This window comes from Linepithema humile, chromosome 7 (assembly GCF_040581485.1).
Source record: "Linepithema humile isolate Giens D197 chromosome 7, Lhum_UNIL_v1.0, whole genome shotgun sequence".
NCBI lineage: Eukaryota > Metazoa > Arthropoda > Insecta > Hymenoptera > Formicidae > Linepithema > Linepithema humile.
The window spans coordinates 7,393,625-7,419,837 of NC_090134.1; the positions used below are offsets into that span (position 1 = coordinate 7,393,625).

Below are 26,213 nucleotides of genomic sequence, written 5' to 3' on the forward strand. Positions count from 1 at the left end.
CAATGCAGGCAATGTTCTTTCGTCTCTACAATGAAGAAGCTTCGAGCTTTCGTGTTTCATCAAACAAAATTTTAGCATCGCTGATAGAATTGTGATTGATGATGGATGAAGTAGGAGGGTAGGTAATAAAGACAGTATGCAACAGCTAAATAAAAATGCAGTCATTACAGTATCTAGTTGATCTACAACTCTCCACAATCCGCTATTATGATCTTTTTGGAGGTCTTGCCACTCTGAGAACCCATAGCTTCCAACTGAAACAAAAATTGTTGTTCAATTTTCTGAGATGGCAAAACCATTTCTAATTGCTTAGAAACATGCAAAAACATACTTTTCTAACAACATCCATGCCTTCGGTAACTTTTCCAAACACAACATGTTTTCCATCAAGCCAACTGGTCTTGGCGCTGGTGATAAAGAACTGGCTGCCGTTGGTGTTGGGGCCAGCATTTGCCATAGAGAGTATACCAGGCTCAGTATGAGTCAACTTGAAGTTCTCGTCTTCGAACCTCGCACCATAAATGGATTTGCCACCAGTACCATTGTGATTGGTGAAATCACCACCCTGACACATGAAATTTGGAATCACCCTGTGGAAGCTACTACCCTTGTAGCCAAAACCCTTCTCACCCGAGCACAGAGCTCGGAAATTCTCCGCCGTTTTAGGGACAACATCCTTCCTCAACTGAAAAATATTATAAGATATAGTTAAAATTATTATTTATTAAATCATCACATCAATAATACTACACAATAAACTACACAACATGTCTCAGTTAAAATAATTAAATGTTTATTAAATGTTATATTCATAAAGTGACAAAGGGAGTAAAAAAATTATTAAAAACAGTTCAATAATGTATAAATATATCCTGACACCACTATACTAGCTTATGCCATCTGTGTTCAAAATTTTGAAACTGCAGCATGCACCTGTATGTTAAAAACTGGTGCACATGTATTTTATAAAATACAAGGCAAAATTGTAATTGTGAAAATTTATACATTTTAGAAAGTGTTCAACCGATTAATATATTATTCCGTCTGATACACTTGCTTCGTTATTCTATCTCATTACTCAGCAAGATTTTCTTGTATGCTATTATTTTATAAAAATTAGTCCAAGATATGAAAAAACATGAAAAATATTAAATTGTCATAATTTCTAGAAAAAGGCAAAAACTACTGTATGTGTCATGCTGCTAAAATTATTGAAGATATAAAAATGTGTGCACAATTTTTTTTCGTATCAAGATTTCAATCATATAACCACGTTATCTGCTAATTTCGCAATTGCTACTTAAATAAGTAATTCATTTTCCTCAATTGCAACGAGCGATTGCTAAAATTATGCGCGTTCGAGGGCATTTTCATATGCATGCGTTATCCGGCCGGTTGCTTGCCGTCAATGGAAAATTTTGCAATGGCCAAGCGTGTCGCGCGACCATGACGCATCGCTTACAACTGCTACTAACTGCAATTCCGTAAGATCACGATTCGCGATAACAAATGCCGATCGCGTTCACCGCCCGCTAATGTTTTAGATCTCACTGAATGATGATGATCGAAACGCATGTCTTAAAGCGAAAGAAAACCCGGTTAAATTGTGAACCGGCTCGGAGGAAAAATCAAGATGGCCAAGCATGCCGGAATTGCAGAGCGCGGTCGCACACGGTCGGTTGGTGTAATGCCGTGATTGCTTACAAATTTCGGCTCACCTCCATCACGATGCGACCCACGGGCTTGTCGTCCGCGGTCATGTCGAAGAAAACGCGTGGCAGTGCCATGTCTTTAGCTGCTGCAGCGAAGCTTCTTAGGAGTGTGTCGAAGGACGGTTGTCTCGGGCGGGCGGTGGCTCCGAAATGGCTCAACTGCCTGAAGGTCGAATCAATTGACAGCCGGCAAATCGATCTCAACGCCATTCTACTCTTCTGGAAATCCGCCGGAAATTGATCTCACGCGACTCGATCCACGTTTTCGTCGTGTAATACCGATTTTTGTCGTTTTAACCAGGTTTTCGCCGGTTATTTCTCAAAAATATTATGTAATAAAAAGATGTTTTCGGTTATGAGTTCCCTATTATCGAATAAGAAAGCAGTACCGCCATGTCGTCCAATCGTGAGTTACATTTTCACGTAGTTCAACGATTAATCGAATATCTCTACATTGCAGGAAAAACTAATGTCCCTAGAAGTGAGTATGTTCAATTTGTCCTCGTTTTTTATTGGTCGAACTTCTACTTTCTGGTAAGTAAATTAAAGTCATAGTAAACTCACTATACTATATATAATGCATGGCTGAAATTAGTTCACCGTTCTTTGATTGGTTACGTATTCCGTGCGGGAGATCGTTTGAAGCAGTTTGAAGTTATTTGAAATTTTGATCGCCATGTTGTAACCACGAGTTAATGGCAAGCTTTTGTCATAATAAATTTTACTAATGGCTACGACTGATATATCGAACTTCGATGAAGAACCTAAGATTAACTACAAACGAAGATCGTCGATCTTTTACACACGAATCATAATGTGTGATCAAGATGAAGGTTAGTTTCCTTAACTCACTATAAACGATATCTATTTTAAAACTGCATTTCTTGGATATTTTTATTCTTTTTGCCTTCAATGTTTAATTATATATCTATTGCTCAAGTACATACTTTATTTAACTCAAAAGTATGTTCTTTTATTAATTTAATGTTTGAAATATTGATGTATACAAAGCATATTGTTGCTCTAGTTATTATTCACAATAAGTACAATTAAGTCTTTTATAATCTATCTTTTTTTTCAGATAATAAAACTATAGCTAATGAAAATGATATACCGAGTAAGGAAGAAGAGTGTAATATGAAGAAAGAGGTTTTAATGAAAGAATATATAGAAAAACTCACACAAGAGAAAAAGGATTGGCAACAAGAATACAAGAATCGTAAATCTCAATGCAGAAATCTGATCAAGCAGAAAACAAGTATGGAGACGCAAGGGCAGGCTCTTGATTTAAATTTATTGACAGAATCTGATAGAGCTTTCTTGTTGGAACGGCCCAATTATGAATATATCTGTAGAAATAATCAGAAACTATTAGATATGACATTAAAGATATCTGTACTTAGTGAGATTGTACACAAATTTAACCTGAAATTTATGGAGAAAATGCAGGATAACATGTCTAAAGCCATCAAAAACCTTATAAAAATGTCAGAACAGTGAGACAGGTATTCTTTAAGTATTTTTTTTATTCTCGCTATCTCTACAATTTTACAGGCAATACGAGCTTTGTAGTAAAAATATAAATAACACTTAAATTAATATTAAATATGACAACATTACACAAAACGTTAATGTGTGATGATTGTGTTTATAGTACATTTATGATTGATAAAGATGAAATATAATAAGTGAGAAATAATTTATCGATTATACAACATTAAACTTCATATTTATGAAATTTAAAAATCGTCTAATTTCCGCCATTTTTGACACATTAACAAAATTTAGGAAATCAATACGATTATACAAGGATATTTCTGATCCTAGTGCAACTTTCACAATTGCGTTCTGTCGTACATTAATGTTCAATGCTTCAGATAATCTAAGATTGTATAGAATAACCAATAGAGCTGTCATCTATATAGATGAAAACTCTTTCTCCTCGCTGCCTTCCTTTCTTTCTGTGCGAGATACTCCTTCCTAGACTGGCTGCTGTGCAGCTCCAGAATGTGATTAATTTTCCGTACAATCTCCTCGGCTGTTACAGAGTCCGCTTCAAAATCATGATTCTTAAACGATGCTGATTGATGAAGCGAATGGCTTTGACCTGTAATATGGTATCATTATCAGTATCAGGTATCATTAAATATCAATCTTATGTAAAAATATATTTCTTGAGAATTAAAAATTTCGAAAAAATATTAGCTTTTTATTAAATTTTTTTGAAAAGAAATTGGTCTCAAATTTGTCAAAGCATATATGTGTAATTGAAAGCAAAATAAACAAATACTAACTCAGAAAATTGTCTGGAACGCTGGATTGCGGAGTATAAACCAGTGTGAACATAGTTTTCGATCCCTTAGTTTCCGTCACTTCGCACCAGGCGATATTATCTATATGATAACTAACTGCTCGCTGTCTGTTCCAGAACCTGGCAGCACCTTTACCTGTTATCACTGGATCTATCTCTATCTTCTCGCCTGATATTCCTAAATGAATCTCAGTCTTTGCTCGCATTTTGTTAATTATATATACTCTGCAATTGAAAACAGGTATTGTTTCAGCATTATAATTATTTAAAATTTCCTACAATTAGTCACTCATTATTTTTCCATATTTTTATTCCAATTTTTTATTAATTTTTCATTTAAATCCATGATTAAATTATAATTTTAAAACTATCTTGTAAAGAAATTTGTAGATATATGTTTTATTATTGAAAAAGTACCTGTACGATTGATACAACGGTGCTTCCATTGCGGTGGTGTGACCTTCCATCTTAGCCAGATCATTTGCGACCTCTTCCTGTTCCTTATCTTTGCCTTCCAGATGTTCCTCGGCCTTCTTCTCAACGCAACTAACCGCATTGTGCCGCGCTCTGTCGCTCGGCTTCATCTCAATCAGACCCAGCGTGGTGAACTCGAACTTGGAGATGGTCTCACGTGGATCTAGACAGGGAAATGCCCAGTCTACTTCGCCATCGTCCTCGGTGATGTATAATCCGTAACGCGACAGGTCCCTGAAAATAATAGACAACCAAGACTTCGTGAATAAGGCATGTGCGTGCTGGCGACGCGAGATAATTTGCTACAAACTTCAACTTATGATCGGGATGTTCACTTGCATATTTGTAGCAAATCAACCCGATGAAGTCTAACACCCTCGCCGTTGCCGTCACCACTACCTGGAGCGGATACGTCCTCTCCTCCTTTGGCAGCATGCACATGAATATCCTGTATTTTCTTACAGGAATGCCTACTTGTGCCTGTAAGAGAATTTCCGAATATAGTCTATGTTTTCCAAAAATGAAAATTACAAAGCTGAAAAGTTATAATCTGATTTTGCTACAAAAAATATATAATTTTTGTTTTATTCTAGGATGATTTAAAAATAAGGAGTTTTTTTAATTCAAATGCAGAATATATAAAAAATGTGTTACATACGTTGCCATCGAATTTTGCATAATCCTTGAATGCATTCTGTGGTAAATTTGGACACTTTTCAAGTTGTTCCGACAAGAGAGAATGTCCTTTCCTCAACGGAGTCTTTCTACGAAAGTCCTTTCTCTGAAACAGTTCCGATTGGTCTGTGGGTGTAATGGCATTGGGATTATGTTCCCATTTGACATGCTTGACCTTGGCTGCCTTCTTCCTTTCTATGTCCATCTTCTCCAATCTCTGTGCAGTGTTAGATCTCTGTCTGTGACTGAATTCCATATCTGAAACAAGCAAATGAGCAAGAGAATATTCAATGAAGGAATCTGACTAAAGAAGTAATTATAATTTAAATTATAATATATATAAACGCATTGCCAAGCAAAATATAATGCTGTTGAATTTATTTTCAGATAGAACTAAATTAAATAAGTCTACAATCTTATGGCATATAAGTCTTCTGTAACGAAAAATGAAAGTTACATGTACCCATTTGTATGTCATATGATTCTGCTAATGCATCCAAATCCTCCTCCTCATCACTCTCTTCCATACCAGGATAACACTGCAGTGTTCCGTTCGCCTTCAACTGTTTAGGAATATTTTCCCCAAGCATTACCATTTCACACATACCTTCAAAACAAAATACAAGGTGACAATCAACGTTAATCTAATCTTGAATTTAACTTTTATTTACATTAGTTAATTGGTTTTTTTTAACAGAAAAAATATGTATATTAACATATTGCGCATTATCAAGCATTCCTATTGTTAAAACATTCAAGATCAAAGCAATCTTATGGGAAATGATTAATCCTTTGACACATCTAACCTAGATTTATCGCAAACGCACCTGTGTCGTCCATGGCGAGAAAACTATCCCTGATGTGCGACAAGAGCCAGTATTGATTGTCATAGAGTGCCATTTCTTGTTTTTTTTTATTGACTAGATACTATCGGGTATATTAAAAAAGGTCAAAAATCACATCGAAATAAAACGCGTCCTCAACCACTCGTTGATCGGCTCTTTTATGAATCAGAAGATCGATTTCCGCGCCTACCATCGCCTACATTACGCAGAACGTCGTAAAGTTTACCACATTTCTCAACAGATGGCCAGTCTACATTTTGAATTGTCAAATTCATTGTTTTGTCGAAAGAACATTGTTGTGAAGTAAAAAGGGTAATATTAATGAAATTTTTGCTTTATCATACATTTAGTTTTAATATTTTTAATTACGTACAATAATATACAAATGACTACATAACACTATTATTAATCACTACGCACTGAATATTTTGCAAATTGACAATCGCATGTTGCTCAATTATGTATGCAACATTTCGTTATTTGCATCATTTAACAAAATACATGTGTACTTTATAAGTATAACACAAATATTTTTTTAAAAAGTAAAATAAATTCAAACATTTGAATGGTTTGATACCATTCTTCGACTCTGCGAATTAGATTTGATTTTAACAAAAATACATTTCTAACCTAGGCAGAACATAAAATACTGCTGCAAAGTCTTCTCTGATTATATTGCGATACATAATAATAACGATCGCGAAATCGACGAGTGAACGTCAAAATGATCGTTTTACAGCCATTTAACATAAAATTTCTCGTTTACTCATATAATTTATTGCCCCCAAATTATACGCGCAATGCTTGCTCAATATTAATTATTATTTTTAAATGATTTTTCAGAGTAACGTGACTCGCATTTAGACACCATTTTCGGTTCTCATGATTCGGCGAGCTTCCACGGAAGCGGTGGCCGCGACGTTGATAGCTGGGAAATGCTTCTCTAGAATAGCATCCCAGATCGCCGCAGCCACCCCACCGCGAACATCCTCAGCATCGTTGTTTTTCTTGAAATTATGCACGGAATAGCGATTGTACAGACCCCAGATGCTGTTCATAAGCTTGCTGTTGTACTTGAGCGGTGTCAGCTCCCATCCTGTGCATACATTTTCATGGTGAGTAAATTTTTCTCAAATAAAAATTAAATTTCTAAAAGATGGAAATTAGATGAAAATTCAATTGAATTCAACGAGAATACCTTCTAGAGGAGGCCTTGAATTAAATATATTTTCCTTCTTTTCAGTTCTTTCTTTCTTCTCTATCGTGGATTTTGAAATAATGCGTTCCTCATTACAACGAACTTTGCACGCTGCAAAAGCACCCTGCGGAATAGTAGCCATTTTTTCACAATCTGCAAGAAGTAAGAAATATTGTTACAAACAGAATTTTAGATTGGATAATCAAAATTTTCATATCTAACAATTTAAACGAATCAATAATGAGATCCATAGCAATTAATATTTTACACATAATGACTAAACTAAATGAATCTCATCTTCATTGGTTGAATATACATGTTTAATGAATACATATCATGTATAATATGTACATATACAATAATTATGATGCATTTTGTTATTAAGAAAAAATTTAATCTTAAGAAAAGTTACAGTTTATTAATTATTAATAAATATTTTGTATAAGGAAGAAATTGATTGCTAGTCGTATGAAGAATCAAAGCAATGTTATCGCTTGTATTTATGCTATTTATATCACTCATATCGAATTTCTTGCGTTAGTAATTAATGCTAATTATTAGCTTTAGCGAGCTTTAACAGCTTTGATCTTCGTTCGGGATAATAACGGAAGCCTGCGTTTACTGCGTCTTTGTAATTCTTATTCTTTCGCCTTCACTTTTCAAGATTAAAAATAAATGAACGTCTTATACGTTCAGGATTAATAGACAAATTAGAATTATATGGATATATGTCTAGTTTAATTGTACTTTATGTACTTTGTTCTTTTGTCTTTTCCTTCTCTAAAACCTAAAAGTACGTTTATTTTGTTTTAGATGCGGAAAATGCAAGAAGATACATTCAAAATCGAAGAGATGCTTAAAGATCCATGGAAAACGCAGTGTTTTCTTTCGCCAAACGTTTTCTACATTATTTTCACCGAATCCAACTGACCGATGCAATTCTCGAAAAACAACTCCGTTAGCTGCCTCTTCGTCAATTGTCTTCGCGTCGTCAAAGTTGCTTTCGGCGTGCTGTTTTTCTTTTGATCTCGTCCTGCTCTTCTAGTTCCAATCCGCCTGATAACGTCAGACCTCATGCAGCCGTCAACAATGGTAGTCTTGGTAAGATTCATTAACTAAAAAAAAAAACTCGTCTTCCTTTAGCGTTAACGTATGGTGAACCAACTTCCGTTTCGTATAATTGTGGTAATTCGTCTTGTGACTCTTCAACTACAGAATTGCGCCAGAATAACAAGCTAGAGTGATACCAGTGATACTGAGTTCCGCGCGTGATTGCGGGCTTTATTTATAAGCTCGGTCGAGGCAAAGCGAGAAAGAAGATGAGACAGAAACGAACAAAAAAAGCGAGACACTTTCTTATCCGCCACGCGACATAATAAGAGGGGCGTATCGGCGGCCTTCGAGAATTATGTTCTGATGTTGTCCGACCACCGCAAACCCGGTTTTATCAGTTTTATCAGCCTTCGGACTCGAGAACCTATCATCTTCGTTGCTTTACACGCCGACCTAGTGTCGTAGTCTGATTTGTTTAGTGAAAGTATTTGAAACATAAACACATCGAAGTGGTATCGGAAAAAGTAAAAATAAAATATCAAATCTCCGAGGTCAAACATTTTAATTTTTGCAACGAGAGTAAGTGTTCTAATATAAAATAAAGGTCATTTGAAAACGTCATTATCAAGCAGAGAAATAATTTTATAAGAAGAATTTGGAAGAAATTAGAAAGTTCAGTTTCTTACAAATTAATTTATACAAATGTTCCTTCAAAATTAAATATTGTTACTTATAAATATTGCACAAAATATGTATTTAAATATTTTTACATATTTTAATATCGTTGCATCATATTAACTGCAAAATTAACAAGAAATTATAATTCTAATTAAATTGCTAGATAAATCGGATATTCAGCTTGAATCCGTCTGTGAACCGTGAAACAGATTAACCGTCTATAATATCGATCTTTAGACTTTCCTCAGTCCGACGGAGGACCACAAACGAAGATTTCTTGAAAAGAGGGTAAAAAGTTAATAAACAAATTTATCAAACACTGCTTCGGGAATAAAAAGTAATGTCCGCAATTTTATTGTCGCGAAATCATGTCAAACGCGACAAACGTTGCATTCTTTTTTTCTCGACATGAATGTTTTTCAACAATTCTTTTATCACAAATAGAGCAGTTACATCAATGATGTCTAAACAATGTCCGAAGCATGCTCGATCATCGTTTATCGTTTAAATAAAACGCAAAAGTGGGCAGCCCATTTCGTTAAATTTGCATATTACAAATATATTTTTCGAATTAATTCGAAATCGATAAGAAAAGTCCGGCAGTTAAGAAATTCGACAAGATTCGAGTCTTCGCGTGTGGTTCAACCATTGATAATTATTTTTCTTTTATTCATTTGATAAATAAACGATTTCACGGAATAAAAAGGTGCTGCAAATCTTAAGATAACTTTTTTAATTGTGGAATGTTTCACAGAAAATTGTTGAAAAAGTATCACGTTATATACATATGTGTATTCTTATATTATTTAACACGAAATATGAATAATTATTGTTTCGCGTTAATAAAATCTTTTAGGATACGTGAAAAGCAGACTCAGATAATTTTGTTTTTTTTCTCAAACTTTTATGTGAAAGATTAAAGAGCAAATTTAGTATTAAACATAAGACGATGATACATGCATGGTATATCAACACGCGTATCAATAAACTTTTTTTTGTTACATTATTTGATCCATGAACTTGACTTTCACGTCATTTTGATTACACTGCTATATTGTTTTCTTATTATAGTTCTATAATCGCAAATAAAACTTTTTATTGTTGATAATATAAAAATGCGTAATCACAAAAAATAAATTTCTATTAGCGCTATTTAATTAATTTTTTTCAGATTATCTGAAAAGTATGTTGGAAAGATCCAGACACTCTAAAAAGTACAAAATTAATTTGTTTTATGCATATATTTTCATATATTTTGCACGTTTTTTTATACATATATTTTTCTTCTTTCTTTACAAGAGGTTATCTCACAAGTCTCTGATGTTGTCTTTAGTGATCAATCGTAACTACATGATTGACTTCCTCTGCATGATGCAATTTTATTTGTTTCGATTGTATTACATAAAACTGAATCATTAAAACTTAAAAAGACATAGATACTGAAAATATATTTCTTTTAAATATATTATATTTGTTTTAGAATTATAATACACACGTGGAAAATATTATAACTAATATCAATTGTAAAAGTTTTCGTATATAAAAGTTTTCGTATATAAAAGTTTTCGTATATAAAAGTTTTCGTATTCTTGTGAGTATAAAAAATTAATTTTTCTCATAGTCGTGTGACCAATTTGGTTTTCTCTTTTCTAAAAAACTCTGTATTCCTTCTTGCGCATCTCTCATTTTCAAGTTGTTCACCATTTTTTCAGTGCCCAAAGAGTACGCTGTCGATAAATCGAGCTCTATTTGCTCGTACACGAATGTTTTGCCAATGTGGACAACCGAACGGCTTTTCATGTTAATTGCATCTGTAATTCGACGGACTTCCTCCTCTGAAATCGCAATTAAATATATTAAGAGATTTATTCACGTACAAAATTTATTATAGAGATTAAATAATAATTTTTCTTCTTTCTAATAGAGTTTTAATATAATTTTTTGTTCACTCACCAAGCTTATCATTCGATACGACTTTGCTGACGAGACCGCACTCGTAAGCTTCTCTGCCGGAAACAGGAAGCCCTGTGAAAAGCATGTACATTGCGCTTTTTCTCGGCACATTGCGTACTAGCGGTATGCCCGGTGTCGAGCAAAATATTCCCAGACTCACTCTATAACAGAAAAATATTAAAATATAAGAAAATAATGAACAATAAATAGTAGTAATGAAGCACTGATGTGAAGAAATAGTAAACAATATGCATAGAAATGATAATATAATAATAAGTAATATTGTGTTTTGTAGAATACCCTGGAGTGGAGAACGAACTTCTTTCCGTGCACACCGCGATGTCACACGCCAAGACCAGTTGACAGCCAGCTGCAGCTGCTAAACCGTCAACCGCTGCAATCACCGGCACCGGACTCTGGTTGATGGTCCGCATCAGTTCCGAACAGGTTTCGAACACGTCCTTGTGCGACTTGTCACTTGAAGATGTCTAAGCAACGCAAACCAATGTGTGATTTTTCTGTGTGACAAAGAGGAAGTCTTACAGAAGTGGAACCGACTCTTACGAACCAGTTCCTTCAGGTTGTGTCCGGCGGAAAACACTTTTCCTGGTTCAGACGTCAGCACAATCGACCGAAGATCCTTACTGTCCTCGTCCCTTTTGATCTCCTTCACCAGAATCCTCAGCATCTCCAACGATAGCGAGTTGAGCGAGGAACGGTCGCTCAATCGGATAGTTCTGACCTGCAACAAGATAAGACGTGTTGGCTTTACAAGTAGCAAAAACTAATAATATAGCTGCAGAATTGCTGGATCATAATTACCGGTAAGATTAAAATTATAAATTATTAAAAGTATTAAAATATAAACAATTTTATTAATTATTATTAAGACTTGTGCAAATTAAATGATAAAAATTTAAATTCTTAAGAATTTAAATTACTAAAAATTAGATGAGATCTAGAAAAAAAGCTTGAATAACATTTACAGGATAAAAAATAATATTTTTAATTATAGAACAAATAAATAAACTAATATTGGGGTAATATCTTTACCCCGTTTTCCTCTGTTGTCTCCACATATTTCTTCTCGGTATATGATATTCTGCTGGTGGATAACGTCCTTGCAATACATCTTCCCTGTAAATGTAATTATTAGTAAACATTATTAGATCTTAGATTATTATTATTGACGATGTTATAAAATTAGCTTGTGCCAAAGATGCTGCTCTGCGCATAATTTTAAAAATTCCCGCAATTTATCATCGTCGTCGCGATCGCTCGACGAGCCTGTATCGAGTAATCGCGAACAATTACGACATACTTTGCACTGCTTCATGAACAAAACAAAAAAGCGACAATCTTAAAAGGTTATGAAGTCATACAAGTATTACATAATTATTTGTATAAATTAAATTTATAATTAAAATATACCTGAGAAACAAGGCCATTTGTGGTCACTAATCTCGAAATGACTAACATTCCGCTATATATTCTAGATAAGAGTTTCAGGTTGATTAAATGCGAGGTGTATTGCCCACACTTTCAACTCGAAACCGGTTGATACTGATGTGACTTGATCCACGAAAGTGTAATAAACATCTGTTATCATTTAGTAAGGTTAGCTGTCACACTATAATATGACACGATAACGGATGACGTGTTATAGAGTCCAACGCAAAGTTTCGAAAAAGGAAACCAATGGTCATTTTAAGATTGTCGGAAAAATCACGTAAAACAGAACAAAAAAAAATTGTAAAACCTTGCCTAACCTCCAAAACATAGACACATCTCTTACGCTACTATTCAGACTGCAAACATATGACACATACATGGCGATCAGCTGATGCGCGCTCAGGCTGTAAACACGTCAAGCATGCGTCTTTAAATGACAGACGTCAAAGCATGACATTTAAAGCGTTGCGCTCTGTCTTTGAGACTGTCTGAAGAGACAAATGTTTAAAAAAGAAGAAATAACATTTTAGAGACAAAATAAAATTAAAAATGAGAACAACAGACAGTCTATGCTCTAAAAAAATACAAACTCGATACGTAAAAAGTATTAACACAATATAGCTTTTAATTTTTTTTTTTTTAATTGTATGTTCTTTTTTTATAAAATGTTAAAATGAGATGTTATTTTTATGATTTTCTATGTGAACACTTCTGTTAATTTTTGTTTTTTTTTTTTAGGTTTGTTTAAAAGCGTATGATTGGAGACGTCGTAAAATATGTATTCGATTTAAATGGAAAACATCGGCGAAAGGGTTTTGAAAAGATGTTGAAAAAGGCGTATTATAATTCCTCGAACTTCGTGGCTGCGAACTTCCGAGGAGGCGCTCGATGGTACGGTTTGCGTTCCCATAACGACCAATGTTTCCCCTAACGACCAACATGGCTGAAGCTGAGGGTAAGTAAGTCTGAATGTGTCTCATCGCGCGTATATTTATGACGACCGAACGATAACACGTCGAGAGATCGCGGATCGGTCCCATTTCGTCCGCGGCTTTTCCTGTCGTCGTCGTCTTCGTCGCAGTGATCGTTCGCTTCCGACTCTCTCCGGCGCGCTCTTTCCGCGGCCCCCTGTCTATTCTAATTATAGGGTAAACAGCGTGTCCGCGAGACACTACAGAGTTACGAGAAATATCGCAGGAAACTGCTCCGTCCGGAGAAACTATTGACCTCGATTTCGTAATAACTGGCGACTGAACGACGAATTTTAAAAGTGCACGTGGACCGAGTGCGAGGAAGATACACGTGGTAGCTAATCACTCGCTCTAAATACACGCGCTCTAAATGACATTTGTAGCTTAATTTTTTTTCACACATGTTTATTGCTTGAAAGAACAATACAGATTCGACTTACTATTTTTTTTCTTTTTATAATAATTTAATATATTTTTTAAGAGATTCGTTGCTCTGTTGCTTATCGTATGTGGAGTAAACAGTTGTTGTGGTTACCAATATAATTATGGAAGCAAGAGAGAGTATTAGAAATTATACTACTACATGAAATTTGACTTTCTCGATCTTCGTATTCTAAAAAGATTATATTAGACATTCATATTTTAACAACTAAAAATTAACAAGGATAATGTTCATATAATAATAAAAATTGAATAATAAAAGTGTTGAAAACTAGTTTCATTAATATTTGATAATAAAAAGCGACATTTTCTAAATATCAAAGAGTATCAATCAGAGAGCAGTGTGTTAATTTAAAATTAAAAGTGTTAATCTCTTTCATTTAAAGGTACAAGAAGGCTCTTGTGGAGAATATTTTCTTTCCATCCAATCCATCTTACACTGTTTACTCTGTTACACGGCGATAGAGATAGATACATTAAAGAGAGAAGCGAGAGGAGAGACGAGATTCACTTTGCGAGAGAGACAGCGGTGGGGCCGAAAATAAACTTCGTCGCGAGACACACACTCGCGGTTACAACTCTGCTTTTACAAGAGACTGGCACAATCCGCGCGGCCTCTCAGTCGGTGTCTTGATGTGCTCGCAATCAGATGCTGTGCTGCGTCCCGAAGAGGCTCGCGGACGGTGGCCCGTTCCACGACGAGGCCCCGTTTCACAACGAAGTTCGATTTCGCGACGAGGCCTTAAACAGGCCGACGTCCATCCGCGAGGTACGGTTCGAGCTGTACGCTGAGGAAGGTGAGCCCGCGAATTCGCCTCTTCGTGACCGAGCATCGTTTCACGGTACCGTAATCTTCGAATTACCGAATTACGCATGCAAATGTTGGAGCTCTGTGAGAAATCGGTGAATTGAAAGAAATGAGGATTCAACGCTTAAGCCGGTTCTGTCGCTTTCGCAAAGTGTTTTTTGTGATAAGAATGAGGAATGCAGTATTAATGATGCGTGCGCGCTTGGAAAGAAACTTGCAGTGCAAACATGACTGATTGTTAAGCAGTCGGAATTTCAATATCGACTAATTTTTTTTCCCTTTTTGAAATTAACGTAGTTCGGAATTTATAAAATTGTATTAAACGCTGCCGCTGCTGTGTTCAATATTATTATATATTCAAAGCGCCGTATGTTTACGTTGAAGTAGATACGAATTGATACTCAAACTTCTAAATCAAAATAAGGCAAATATGTGTAATTACATTATTATTTTCATATTATTGTCGTTACATAATTACGAGCCGCTTCCCAAAATTTTTTATTTTCTTCTAAATCTTAAATCTGTTTCGGTTTTATTACTATTACAACAGCACGGAAGTTTCCCGCATTGTTTTTTCCTTTGAAAATAATTTGTATGCATATTACGCGTTATTTGAAATCAAGTTAACAGCATAGTTTCAACAGCTGAGCACAATTATCATAAATCAATCTACTGTCGCTTTTCTAACAAAATAGTTAATCAATGGCTGTGAGAGATTTATTTTTCATTTTACTGCAACGATTATTTTTTTCACTTCTCGTTGCGCACATCTAAAAGCGGGCATAAGAATCGTAATAATGCGCCTCCGCTGCGCATACTAATTAATTTACACTGGCTCAGCAATTGCATTGAGAGCTCCGTCGACCTTAGACTGCATGGGAAGAACAGTAATAGCCTGTGTGGAAAAAACTTCGCCGGTTCTTTCTAACACGCGCGACTCGCCTAGGAGGAAAACACAAGCGAACGATCGTAGGCGTTCAGTGATTTTCAGAGAATAACGTCATTTAATAGCATCGTATCATTAACATCACGCTCCCGCGCATAAAGATTTTTCTTCATTATTGTTTCAGTATTGAAAAGTTTAAAATTAAAAATCTGTAACAAAATACAAAAATTGAGTGAAAAATAGATTAGCTAAAAGGTAATATAAATTGAATACGTGGATTGTAGAGTGAAAGAATAATAAATATATAATAAATAATAATTAAATCACTACACGCGTTAAAATAATATAAAACTCGCGGACGGCAAACGTGGTGACCCACATTCGCGTATTTAGCGCTAAACATGGCTATCTTGCTTCGTGTTGACGTCGGAGCCGACAATAAAATTCGGAGCCTCATCTAAACGGATCAAATACTTGAATTTTCGGATGCAGTCGAGAAAAATAAAAGTAAAAAGGTCCGATCGCGTTCCGAAAACAGGCGACGAGATTCGAAACTCGCTGCGCGGAGAAAAGAAATCCGAGGACGAAAGGTACGGATTCTTTCGCGCGCGTGATTCGTGATGGATAGAATACGAAACTCGCACGCCTCGCGGGACATCTAAAAAAGGAAGCTTGTTCGTCTGTAGGCGAGAGAGCGTGTCTCGCGGGGGCGACTCTCCGCGTCTTCGGCGTCCTCGTCGGCGTCGTCGCGCGAGTCGACGCCGCAGGTGTCCGCGCGATACGCGCACCTGAAGATCGATCGCTTAATCTCTCTCTACGAATTGAAAAATGAAGTTTTCGCGATTGTGAAATTTCTTCCGGCGCGGAACGATTCGATTGGATGACATTTGCGCGACGTTTAGTACGATGGACAGTGGAAAAGTGCATTGATAATTTTAATCACACAATTAATTGTCTGCAGTGATTATTATAAAAACATCGTAGTGCGTCAAGAAGTCGACGACAATTAAAGTCATTTATTTTGAATAAATTTAAAGAAAAAATGGGAAAATAATTTTTCCTTCTTTCATAAAAATTAAATAAATCTTTTTTTTTAATTAAATATATTTGTAAATCTATAATAATAAGTGAAAAATAAGCAAAGTTTTGTATATGAGCGAAAAAGTACAGTTACTGTTACAATTTCGTGTTTAAAAATCTTTCAACGCGCTGAGAAAATGAACTCTGTTTCTTTCTGAGATCAGCGACGCGACATCGAAAATGACGCGAGAATCCATCGATTCGTCTCGTCGAAATTTGCATAGGCAAACGCAGGGAAACTCACGTCACCTTTAACGAATGGCTCATTGAATGTGCGTTATCTCGTAACGCATAGTTCATAATAACTGGGGCGAAGTGATCTCGCAAGAAGAGAACACACTGTAGCTATCGTTGCGCAATTCCCACGTCGATCGAAGAAAGTGCAATTTGCAATGTAGATTCCCCACACTTTCAATCACAGTGTGTTGCAGGATTTCCGAAGTTTCGCATTTTTACGCGAGAGAACAAAAGCGATAGAGTGTCGATAGAGTGCTAAAAAAAATGCAAAATATTTAATTAAATCTAGAAGGTGTAATTTTAAGAGATCTGCAAAATATAGTTTTAAAATGTACGTATCTCAGGAATAAAAAGAAATCGAATATATATAATTAAAAAATATCGGATATAATTTAAATTAGGCTTGATCGACTGGAAACGGCGATGACGAGCACGCGTCTAATGTGCCTCGCGCGCGATACATTCCGTGATGTATACCTGTCGTCGTCGTATTTGGCGATCTCTCGACATGTTGTCGGCGAAAATATCGATTATCCGCGGATTCATGGCCTTTGTCAGAATAGCGATTAGCACGGGGTGAGTCAGATCGGATCTCCATATAACGCCGGAGACAGATCTCGCGGGATCGCATTTACGTACAGATTGAACGAGCCGTAACTTTGGATCTCACGACGGAAAAAAGTCAATCTGAAAAATACAATATTTATCAATTGAAAAAAAGAGCGCCTCGTTCATGGCGTGATAGTTCAAGGACGCGGCAAATTTAAATTGCAAACGCGGACTGATAATAAGTTCGATGATAAGTAGACATCCCGACGAGGATCGAAGATTGAAGCCTGGTTCCATTAAAAAAAAATATATATGTATATCATTTAGGCGAGGGCCTATTAATTATTGGACTTGTAAATGGACGTAGATGCGCCGCCGCCGATCCTGTTGCCGTGCGCGATATGCGCGCGGACCTTCATGCCGCAGTCGTTGGAGAAGCACGCGAGGATATGCGAGCGCGCCGCCTCCAAGAAGCGCAAGCCCTTCGACTCGGCCAAGCAAAGGATTCAGGGCACCGAGCTGGCCGAGTTCCTGCCTAAGCCAGAGACTCGGCGGTACCATCAGGACGAGAGGAACAGCAGGCCTTCCTGGAAGAAGACTCACGACGATTTCCTGAGGACGATCCGCGAAGCGCGCGGCGAAGTCGTGAGTCTCTTTGCGACCTTTTCCACGTTGTAATTTCTTTGTAGATAATCTCCTACGTTTTAATGTCATTAAAATATAATGTTTTAACTTGTTTTTGGATATGTAACGTAATGATTGAAAATTATTAGTAGTAATGCCACTTTTTGAGAAAGTTCTAACCATCTAAACAGTTCTTTTTACAATATATTTTGTATTTTCTAACCGAATTCCTGATTTTCTTTCAGATGGACGACTCACACAAACAATGCAATTCACTGATCTCGTCGGGCGCACCGACTCGCTCCAACGAGAAGGGCACGTGTCCTACTTGCAATCGACATTTTGGTATCAAGGCCTATGACCGTCACGTAGCCTGGTGCAAGGACAGAGTTACGCAGATGCCGGTGAGTCCAGCGACCAATCTGGCGAAAGAGCGGCTGGAGGCGCGCATGAGGTATAAAGTACCGACCCTGAAGAACCGTCGCGCCATAAATCGAGAGAAGTACAGCCCGGGCTCGGCGGCGAACCAGGCCGCCAAGACCTCACAATCATCGCCGGCGCTCGTTAAACCGAAAGAGAGTGCTTCGGTGACCAATTGCAGTCGGGAGAGTCCGATCAAGCAGAAGTCGGCTATCATGTGAGTCGATTTTTCCAGTTTTTTTTTCAATTCGAGCTTTTGAATATTTACCAACTCTTATAATTGTAAAAAAAAACAATGTTTCAGATAATTACAGATTAAAAAATAAAAAAGTAATAAAGTAATTCACGCTTAAAAATGTACAGAAAATATTAACTCATTTTTTTTAAGACTTCAGGAGGAAAAAAATTCGATTTTTTTTCTTGAATTTAATAATTTTATTGCAATATGGATTATGTGTTTCTTTAACTTCCTGTTTTATTACATTTGAATCCATTAAATTCGTTACATTTCACTTTCACAGAAGACGTCCTGGACAGCTGAAGGAATCCCCCACTCCATCCGGACCAATGAAGTCACGTCTGGCCGATCGTATAAACAGGTGAGATTCTTATCAACCTCTTGACATTTTTCGAAAAACCGAAGTGTCAAATTCTGTGGCTTACAAGATAAGCGTAGAATTTATGACCTATGCCTAGCGCTGTCCATGAGGAGAAGGGAAAAGGATGAGGCTGTATTTTGTCATAAATTAGAATGTATTATGAAAGTAATTCAAACAATTGACAAGAGATGTAAATGTATCAGAACATTGAAACTTAATTGTATAACGAGAATACTTGGAATATTCGCCAAAAAAGCACAACTGCTTAAAAATATTTTTGCGAGACAATTTTCTTTTTTTTTTCCAAAAATTCAATTTTTTAATTTAAATCCGACGACCTTCTCCTGATGACTATCAGGCGCACGTCCTTGATCCTGCTTCCTTCTCCTCAGGCCAGTGGAAGATCACGACTCCTTGCCGACGTCCTACCGATCCTCCCACTTTGCGACATCCTCCCGTCGTTCTCTCCCCTTTGCCGTACCTCCTGTGAGTCTTAGGATCAACGATCCGGTCTCCTCCAACGAGATCACGTCGTCTATTTTCTCATCGAAAAAACAGTCCAACCGAAACAAAACGACTTGTCAACATGTACTAAACGACAAAATGAGTATACGGGAAGCCTGTTCCGCCAGGACGTCGAGAAATATCGTTTCTGCCAGAAGTCAAGGTCACCCGAGAATCAATGATATTGCTGTGAATGATAAGAGCTTAGGTATGACTGTGCAGCCTTGCAGAATACACGCGGATACGCCAAAGGACGATCATTTGGTTACGTGGAAGCAGATCAGTCGCAAGAAGGATAGTTTTCAAGCTAATCATAATTTCTCACAGGAGTTTCAGCTCGATCTCGATCTCACGGTTGAAAGTAAAGATGATTTATCGATCACGAAGAATGATTTTGTTCGAGCTGACGACGAAGTGAAAGACGATGAGATTGATAAAGTGGAAAACGACATTGTCACATGGTTAGGCGGCATTGAGAACTTAAATCAGACGTATCTGATAAGAGACTCTTTAGACGATTTTGATCAGCTGGAAATTTTTCACAGCAAGCCGATTAAGCATAATCCTTACGTGGAATTTTACTTCATGGACAAAAAAGACGAAGAGATTAAAATTGCGGAACGTGAAGTAGAAGAATTAAAAATGAATACTGACAGTAAAATAATAGAAAAGAATACTGACAATAAAATAAAAGAACGTAAAACAGAAGAATTGCAAATAATTAATAAAGATAATTGGAAAATGAGCGGTTTTGAAGAGAGCGAAGAGATAAAATGCAAAATAGAAAAATTGAATATGGAAGACGAGGATAAAGAAATTAATCAAGAAGCGAGCAATAAAAAGGCTAAAATTAAAGAGCACGTGAAGAAAATAGAAATAAAATTGGAAAATAAAGAAGACATTCCGAAAATGAATGACGTCAATATTGTAGAACTAGATAAATTGAATATAAATGAAAGAGATAAAGATCAGCAGACAACGATGAATGATGAAAGTACTAAATATCCTGAAATAAGAGAGATTGAGCAAAATTTATTTGATTTTGATAAACTGTCGCAGGATTCGCCACAGAAGTACGAGAAACTTTTTTCAAAAGAAGTGAAAAAATTCACTAACAATAATAATTTTATTTTAGATAAAGAATCTTCTCATTTTAGGCATGAAGAGCATTCAGCTGTTCATCTCGATCGTAGCCTAGCATTTTCGGACAGCTTCATTAATCAGAGTCAGGATTATCCGAGACTTAAAAAGAAAATGTCACAGTATAAAAGTAATGCATGTTGCAGTAATTCGTTAGAGTTAAAGAAAAATATGACAACTTGCAACTACCATCGATTTGACAAAAATAATATACTTTTAAACAATAATGAAATAAATTGTAATTTGAATCCTGAAAATGAAGTATTTTTATATCAAAATAATATATGTCGCAATTCGTCAGATCTACAGGAAAATAAAAAAATATTATCGCCGTCTGTATTATGTGCAATTGATAGCGCAGAAAGGAATTTTGCTGAAGAAACTGAAAAATATGAAAGATACGAGAATGATTTAATCATCTTTGACGAAAAATCTGAGAAAAGTTTAGAAGAATCAAAGAACTCGGAAATATCGCCTCCACAAGATTCGAAAGTTGTTGCCGAAAATTGTTTAAACATACACATGGATAACAAATTGCAAATTGAGACCGACAGGAAACATCAGGAAAAATTATTTAATTCTGAAAATTTTGAAAATATCAAAAAGGATGAGAAGACAGATCTCGCGGATGCAGATAACTGTTTCAATGATAAAACAAGATTCTACCGTTTGATCGCTGAAACGAAAGTAACGACAGACGAAGGTTTGCGAATGAAGAGCGTAAACAACTTTGCTTGTGACAACGATAATGCTATGTGTGAGGGACACAACACGCGAGGCGCTAATGATTTAGAGTCATCAATCACGTCGAAGGACATCGAAAAATCGCGACGTCATCGCGGCGGGATTTTATCGAAGAACGTGAAGTTCTCCGAACATGTTTCCGACCCGACTAGAAGAGCCATAAAAGAGCGTCCACTAAATTCCGTCGAAATGAAGCACAAAATCCAGGAAAACATGAATCTCCTTCGCGGCAGTACCGACTCCTTGATATCCTCAGTCGAGTTCGTGGAGCTCGCAAGCATCAGACGGCCGGAAGCGAATTCCGCTTACGAACGGGAAACCATAGAAATAATCAGACCGAGCAGGCGATGCAGAGCATTTCGAGACTTGCCCGACATAAGGGATGATTCGGCGGAAACGAGGAAAGCTGCTGAGAGAAATTCGTACTGGGAGAAAGTACCGAAAATCTCGCGAAGCAGACTGATCGATCTCAATCCTTCGTGTCGCTACAGACTCGCTAGAAGAAACTCCAGAGTTCGTATCCTCCCTCCAGTCTCGAGTCCGTCCTTGATCAACCGAAGGTAGAGATCGATAACAAAAATTGTCCTCGTAAAATATTTCGGTAGAACATATTCGTATTGTTTTTATTTAGCGATCATAATTCAGCAGCGATTTTTATTTAATTAGTGTAAAATTGCAATGCTGATTTTGCACATTTGAATATCGGTCGTACTGTAATATCAATATTTAATTAGTAGAAGTTGTAGAAAAGTGGATATATTATAAAGTTTTTAGAAGTTGTGCTATTTAATTGTTAAAAAAATTTTTTACGGCATTGCTGATTGCACTGTAAAGGATAAAATTGTTCCTAGAATATCTGCAAACTTTTCGACAGGACGGTAGTTAGATAGTTAAATGTGGTAACAATATTGTAGGAAAAACGATCTGGCGACACGTCCCGCCTGGTGCAGTTATGTGCGTAGAAGGCCGGACTTTAATCTCGTGCTTAAGGCTAGAACGTAAGTTTCGGGACGTGAAACCGGCAGATCTTTTTATTTCGTTTTACGATGTTGATTGGACTTCGTTCAGAGCATTACATCAGACACCAGAATTAACGAAAGAGATACATGTTTTTGTGAAATATAGAATCAACTTTTTCGTGACATTGATTATTAATACTTTAATACTCTCTCAATTCCTTCGTAATTAACTTTTTAATTGAAATTCATTTTAAATGAAAATGTGAATGTTCCATATTTCTTTTCAGAATTTTATTTCAATTTTTTTACCTTTCATCCGCAGCTTACTAAAATCGATGTAGGTTTTTGTTAAAAGCGATTGATTCTAAATTTCTCAGGCAACAATGTAAGCAATGGGTCACGTTGCACGTGTAGCTGACACGCGTGTTTACGCATCACAACTTGCATTCGTGCAAATATTTGCTTGCAGAATTGATCGACGCACTATAGCTGTATTTCGTTGCCTGCGATAGAGCACACTTTGTTACATTACATCGCACTATGATTGTTGCGCAAAGATCTTTGATAAAAAAAAGAGCATATTAACCAAACTCTAATTTCAGCGGAACGTGCAAGGACTACGATCCCTTTCTACTAGCCGAGCAACAGATGAACGACCTGCTGTCGGACACGAGTGATCAGTCCGCGACGGGGAATGCCAAACAAACTCGCGACATTCTCTATCCTCTCTCTCACTCCTCCGCTTTCGTGAAATATCCTTCCTCCGACAGAAGGTCGTCCCTGATAGCGCCTCCCTCCGAGTTCGACGACCTCTTCTCCAACTTTTCGAGCGATTCGACCGAGACCAACTCGATCTCGCGCGAGGTCTTCCTGAAATCGGAAGTTCTCGCCAACAGCAAGGACGTAACGGACCTCGCGAGCACGAAACCGGTCAAGGAATTGGGCAGACGAGTCATTATCGACAAATCAAAGGCGCTGGGCGTCGACGATCGCCGCGGCGCCCTCGGTAGCGCCGACCGAATACGTAAGGCACTCGACAAGGTTTCGCCGAAGGTCACGAGACCGCTGATTGATCGATCCAATTCGATCCGCGCCTCGTCCGCACCAAGGATCGGCTCGGGCGCCGACAGGAAGACCTCGGTCGACATCAGGAAGAATCAAAACTCTAAGCTCGTGGAGGGTCAGAGGTCGTCGGACCAGAGCCTCAATCAGAGGAACAATAACTACTCATCCTTGTCCGGAAGCAATCTCAGCCTCAGCTCGATCATCTCCTCGGAGCTCGACGTCAAGCGGTCGCACTCGATGTTCGACGAGCTGACGACGTCCTTCGAGGAGGATACGTTTCCTGCCCTCAGATCCTTTCTTAATAACGAATCCTTTAATCTATCCAGCTCTATGCACGACGGCGACAGGCAGCGGAACGGCAGCCTGATCAGCGACGAGGAACTGTCCTCGCCCGACAGCTACAAGCCGCAGGATCACAGTAAACTCAGCAACGACTCCGCCTATAGCAGGTTAGTCTTAAGCGCAATTAATCATTTTAATAAAAATTAATTTCTAAGAGTTTGTAGTGTAAAATCCGCCATTCGCATTTCATGTTTCCACAGAAACTAAATTTGTTTGTTTATTTATTTTGTGATTTTGTAATTTCTTTTCTATAACAGCATTTTTTACTTGCCAAAACATGAAGACTTTCAGAATTCTCAAAATGTTGATACTTAGATTTCGGAGATTGACGAATGTAACCCTTAATCATCGCAAAGCATGATCATCTGCGTTTTCCGCGTGTTCGCGCGTACTTGAAACCCAGTTCGATTTGTGTCCCTCAGTTTAAATCGCAAATATTCGCACCATGGACGCAGCACCAACGACATGGCCAGCCGTCTGGACGAAGACGTGACCAGAAACGGAACGCCGATTCAGACGGCGATCAAGTACAAGATGTCCAAATTCTGTCACGAGTGCGGTCAGCGATTTCCGGAAACCGCCAAGTTCTGCTGCGAATGCGGCGTCAGAAGACTCGCGCTGTGAAAAGCGCTCCTCGTCCTCCGAGCATCAATGAAGAAAAAGCATCGCCGAAAGAATGTTCTCTGAAGAGAAAACTATTTTGATTTTCGATTTTTCTAAAGTACTTTACGAAAGCGAACATGCTCTGAAAATATTCTCTGAGGAGAAGAGGACACTAATTAGCAATTTCGAGAGTATTTCTTTTTCAAGGTTGAGTGTCTGTTTCGAAAAAACACTTTCCGAAAGAGGAAAGCGACGGATCAACTGCCTATCACGACGATATCGAGCGTTCATAATTTAGGCAGTTTTTACAAATCTCAGAGTGTCGAGTATCTTTTATAAACTTTGCGAATTGACGGTTTTTATCACTGAAAAAGATTTTATTTTTAATCTACTTCAGTTTGCTTTGTAGACGATACGTCGACTTTTTTTTGGTCACTATATTAATCTAGTGATTTGTTTGATAGGCATTTTTTTCACACAGGACACACACATACACATAAATACGTCGAGCAATCGCAGAGTCCGTCCTTTTTCTACAAAACCACAAGTGTGACTTTTTGATAATCTTTTTTATATATGAGAGAAAGCAGAGTCTCGTGAGTATATTTTCTGTCAAAAATAGGAGAATTAAAAAGGAATCGATAAAAATCTACTTTTCGTTAAAATATGAATAAAAACTACTTCTAAAATTTTTACATTTAGTTCATTTTAATTCTAGTAAGAAGCAATCGCGTAAATTTAAAAAATTTAGAAATTTCTTATTAAAATATATATAATAAAAAATTAAAATATATTATAACAAATTTCGTTTCCATTTTATATTCAATATTTACGTCGCTCAATGGCTAAAGTATTAAAACAATTTTCTGGTTTCGAATCTTACATAATTTTGCAAAATGTATTTTCGTCAATTCATTTAATTCGCCTAGTTTTTACAGAATTCTTGTATTACATGTCATGTATGTAACGAGGTTGGTCGTAGGATAAGATTAGAGGATAGCTAGTGATTAGATGAGCCGCTCGTACAGCTTCACCATTCGCTCAATTAACGTGTCACTAACGAGAAGAAATAACGAAGTGAGGATCACGATGCATTCGAAGTAAGTCATTAATCTTAATAAAAATAGATTTTTTAATGTGTTGTGAGAAAGAGGTTTAGTATATAATTAAATTAAACGTGTGCATTATATCAAAACGCACAATCGATCTAACAGTGAAGGGAAATATCTTCGTATTTATTCTTTAACACAGTAAAACGAAAGATACCATATTATTTATTACATATATGTCGATAGTTCGATTTAATATATAGAATGGAATGTAGAAAGTATTTCGAGATTAATCCTGAGGTAAGTAAAAGAAAAACTGTAACTTTGGACTTTTAAATTATCGTTAAAGGAAATAAATTCCGAATTTGAGAAAATTGTCGATTGATTCTTTATGCATTTCACCAAATACATTGCTATGCATCCGAAAGATCTGAAAAGAATGGAAGAATAGTTGCGCCAATTGTGACGAATATGAGAAAAGGATTAAATAACGACTGTAAAACTATATGCCACTGTACTAATTAAGAGTTATTTATAACGATTCTAATAAGAGTGATTCGTTAAGTGCGTGTCGTTTGGCTCTCTGGTGTTTTTCGTAGCGTGTACCAAAGAGTAACATTGCGAATAAGCGATTTGACTAAATCGACACGATTGACGTCTAACTTGAAAGAATGTGTCTCGAATTAATGTATGCAATAGATATAAATTGTATACGTCTCAAACTGTATTTTTGCAAGTGCAATAAACCAATGCTTATACAAATTTAATAGATCCAGATTCCTTGAGTTCTTCGAAAGAATTCAATTATGACACATGTACTTTAATATGATAGAATTAAAAT

At 36.7% G+C, this 26,213-nt stretch overlaps 6 protein-coding genes across 10 annotated transcripts; 2 read left to right on the forward strand and 4 right to left on the reverse strand.

Annotated features, from left to right (window-relative positions):
• Positions 1-146: 146 nt before the first annotated feature.
• LOC105675712 (peptidyl-prolyl cis-trans isomerase) lies at positions 147-2,060 on the reverse strand. The gene is made up of 3 exons (XM_012373052.2): positions 1,719-2,060; positions 332-685; positions 147-254 (listed from the first exon to the last, which is right to left on the reverse strand). The coding sequence occupies exons 1-3, from the start codon at positions 1,920-1,922 to the stop codon at positions 183-185; spliced, it is 630 nt and encodes a 209-aa protein (XP_012228475.1). The 5' UTR covers positions 1,923-2,060; the 3' UTR covers positions 147-182.
• Positions 2,061-2,305: 245 nt separating this feature from the next.
• LOC105675715 (uncharacterized) lies at positions 2,306-5,798 on the forward strand. Of its 3 annotated transcripts, XR_001101296.2 has the most exons (5): positions 2,306-2,545; positions 2,794-3,217; positions 3,760-3,848; positions 4,141-5,484; positions 5,560-5,798. XR_001101296.2 is itself a non-coding variant. In XM_012373056.2 (2 exons), exons 1-2 carry the CDS (start codon positions 2,440-2,442, stop codon positions 3,210-3,212), a joined length of 525 nt encoding a protein of 174 aa, XP_012228479.1. In that variant the 5' UTR covers positions 2,307-2,439; the 3' UTR covers positions 3,213-3,644. The 3 variants fall into 3 exon arrangements, 1 of the variants encoding a protein (XP_012228479.1); XR_010891349.1 differs by lacking the exon at positions 3,760-3,848; XM_012373056.2 differs by lacking the exons at positions 3,760-3,848; positions 4,141-5,484; positions 5,560-5,798 and having other exon boundaries at positions 2,307-2,545; positions 2,794-3,644.
• Sin1 (SAPK-interacting protein 1) lies at positions 3,221-6,219 on the reverse strand. Of its 2 annotated transcripts, XM_012373050.2 has the most exons (7): positions 6,000-6,219; positions 5,636-5,779; positions 5,156-5,430; positions 4,808-4,977; positions 4,441-4,731; positions 4,007-4,248; positions 3,221-3,819 (listed from the first exon to the last, which is right to left on the reverse strand). In XM_012373050.2, the coding sequence occupies exons 1-7, from the start codon at positions 6,070-6,072 to the stop codon at positions 3,626-3,628; spliced, it is 1,389 nt and encodes a 462-aa protein (XP_012228473.1). In that variant the 5' UTR covers positions 6,073-6,219; the 3' UTR covers positions 3,221-3,625. The 2 variants fall into 2 exon arrangements, with proteins under 2 accessions (XP_012228473.1, XP_067215975.1); XM_067359874.1 differs by lacking the exon at positions 5,636-5,779.
• A 547-nt stretch (positions 6,220-6,766) lies between these two features.
• Positions 6,767-8,327, reverse strand: LOC105675714 (uncharacterized). The gene is made up of 3 exons (XM_012373055.2): positions 8,147-8,327; positions 7,216-7,368; positions 6,767-7,113 (listed from the first exon to the last, which is right to left on the reverse strand). The coding sequence occupies exons 1-3, from the start codon at positions 8,325-8,327 to the stop codon at positions 6,878-6,880; spliced, it is 570 nt and encodes a 189-aa protein (XP_012228478.1). The 3' UTR covers positions 6,767-6,877.
• Positions 8,328-10,172: 1,845 nt separating this feature from the next.
• LOC105675711 (enoyl-CoA hydratase domain-containing protein 3, mitochondrial) lies at positions 10,173-12,662 on the reverse strand. The gene is made up of 6 exons (XM_012373051.2): positions 12,331-12,662; positions 11,953-12,036; positions 11,468-11,641; positions 11,200-11,387; positions 10,900-11,060; positions 10,173-10,781 (listed from the first exon to the last, which is right to left on the reverse strand). Exons 1-6 carry the CDS (start codon positions 12,376-12,378, stop codon positions 10,552-10,554), a joined length of 885 nt encoding a protein of 294 aa, XP_012228474.1. The 5' UTR covers positions 12,379-12,662; the 3' UTR covers positions 10,173-10,551.
• Positions 11,588-26,139, forward strand: LOC105675705 (uncharacterized). Of its 2 annotated transcripts, XM_067359844.1 has the most exons (10): positions 11,588-11,723; positions 13,090-13,306; positions 14,150-14,605; positions 17,691-17,968; positions 18,193-18,584; positions 18,889-18,966; positions 19,359-21,914; positions 22,269-22,352; positions 22,916-23,827; positions 24,143-26,139. In XM_067359844.1, the coding sequence occupies exons 3-10, from the start codon at positions 14,413-14,415 to the stop codon at positions 24,342-24,344; spliced, it is 4,695 nt and encodes a 1,564-aa protein (XP_067215945.1). In that variant the 5' UTR covers positions 11,588-11,723; positions 13,090-13,306; positions 14,150-14,412; the 3' UTR covers positions 24,345-26,139. The 2 variants fall into 2 exon arrangements, with proteins under 2 accessions (XP_067215945.1, XP_012228461.1); XM_012373038.2 differs by lacking the exons at positions 11,588-11,723; positions 13,090-13,306; positions 19,359-21,914 and having other exon boundaries at positions 14,170-14,560.
• The last annotated feature ends 74 nt before the right edge of the window (positions 26,140-26,213 follow it).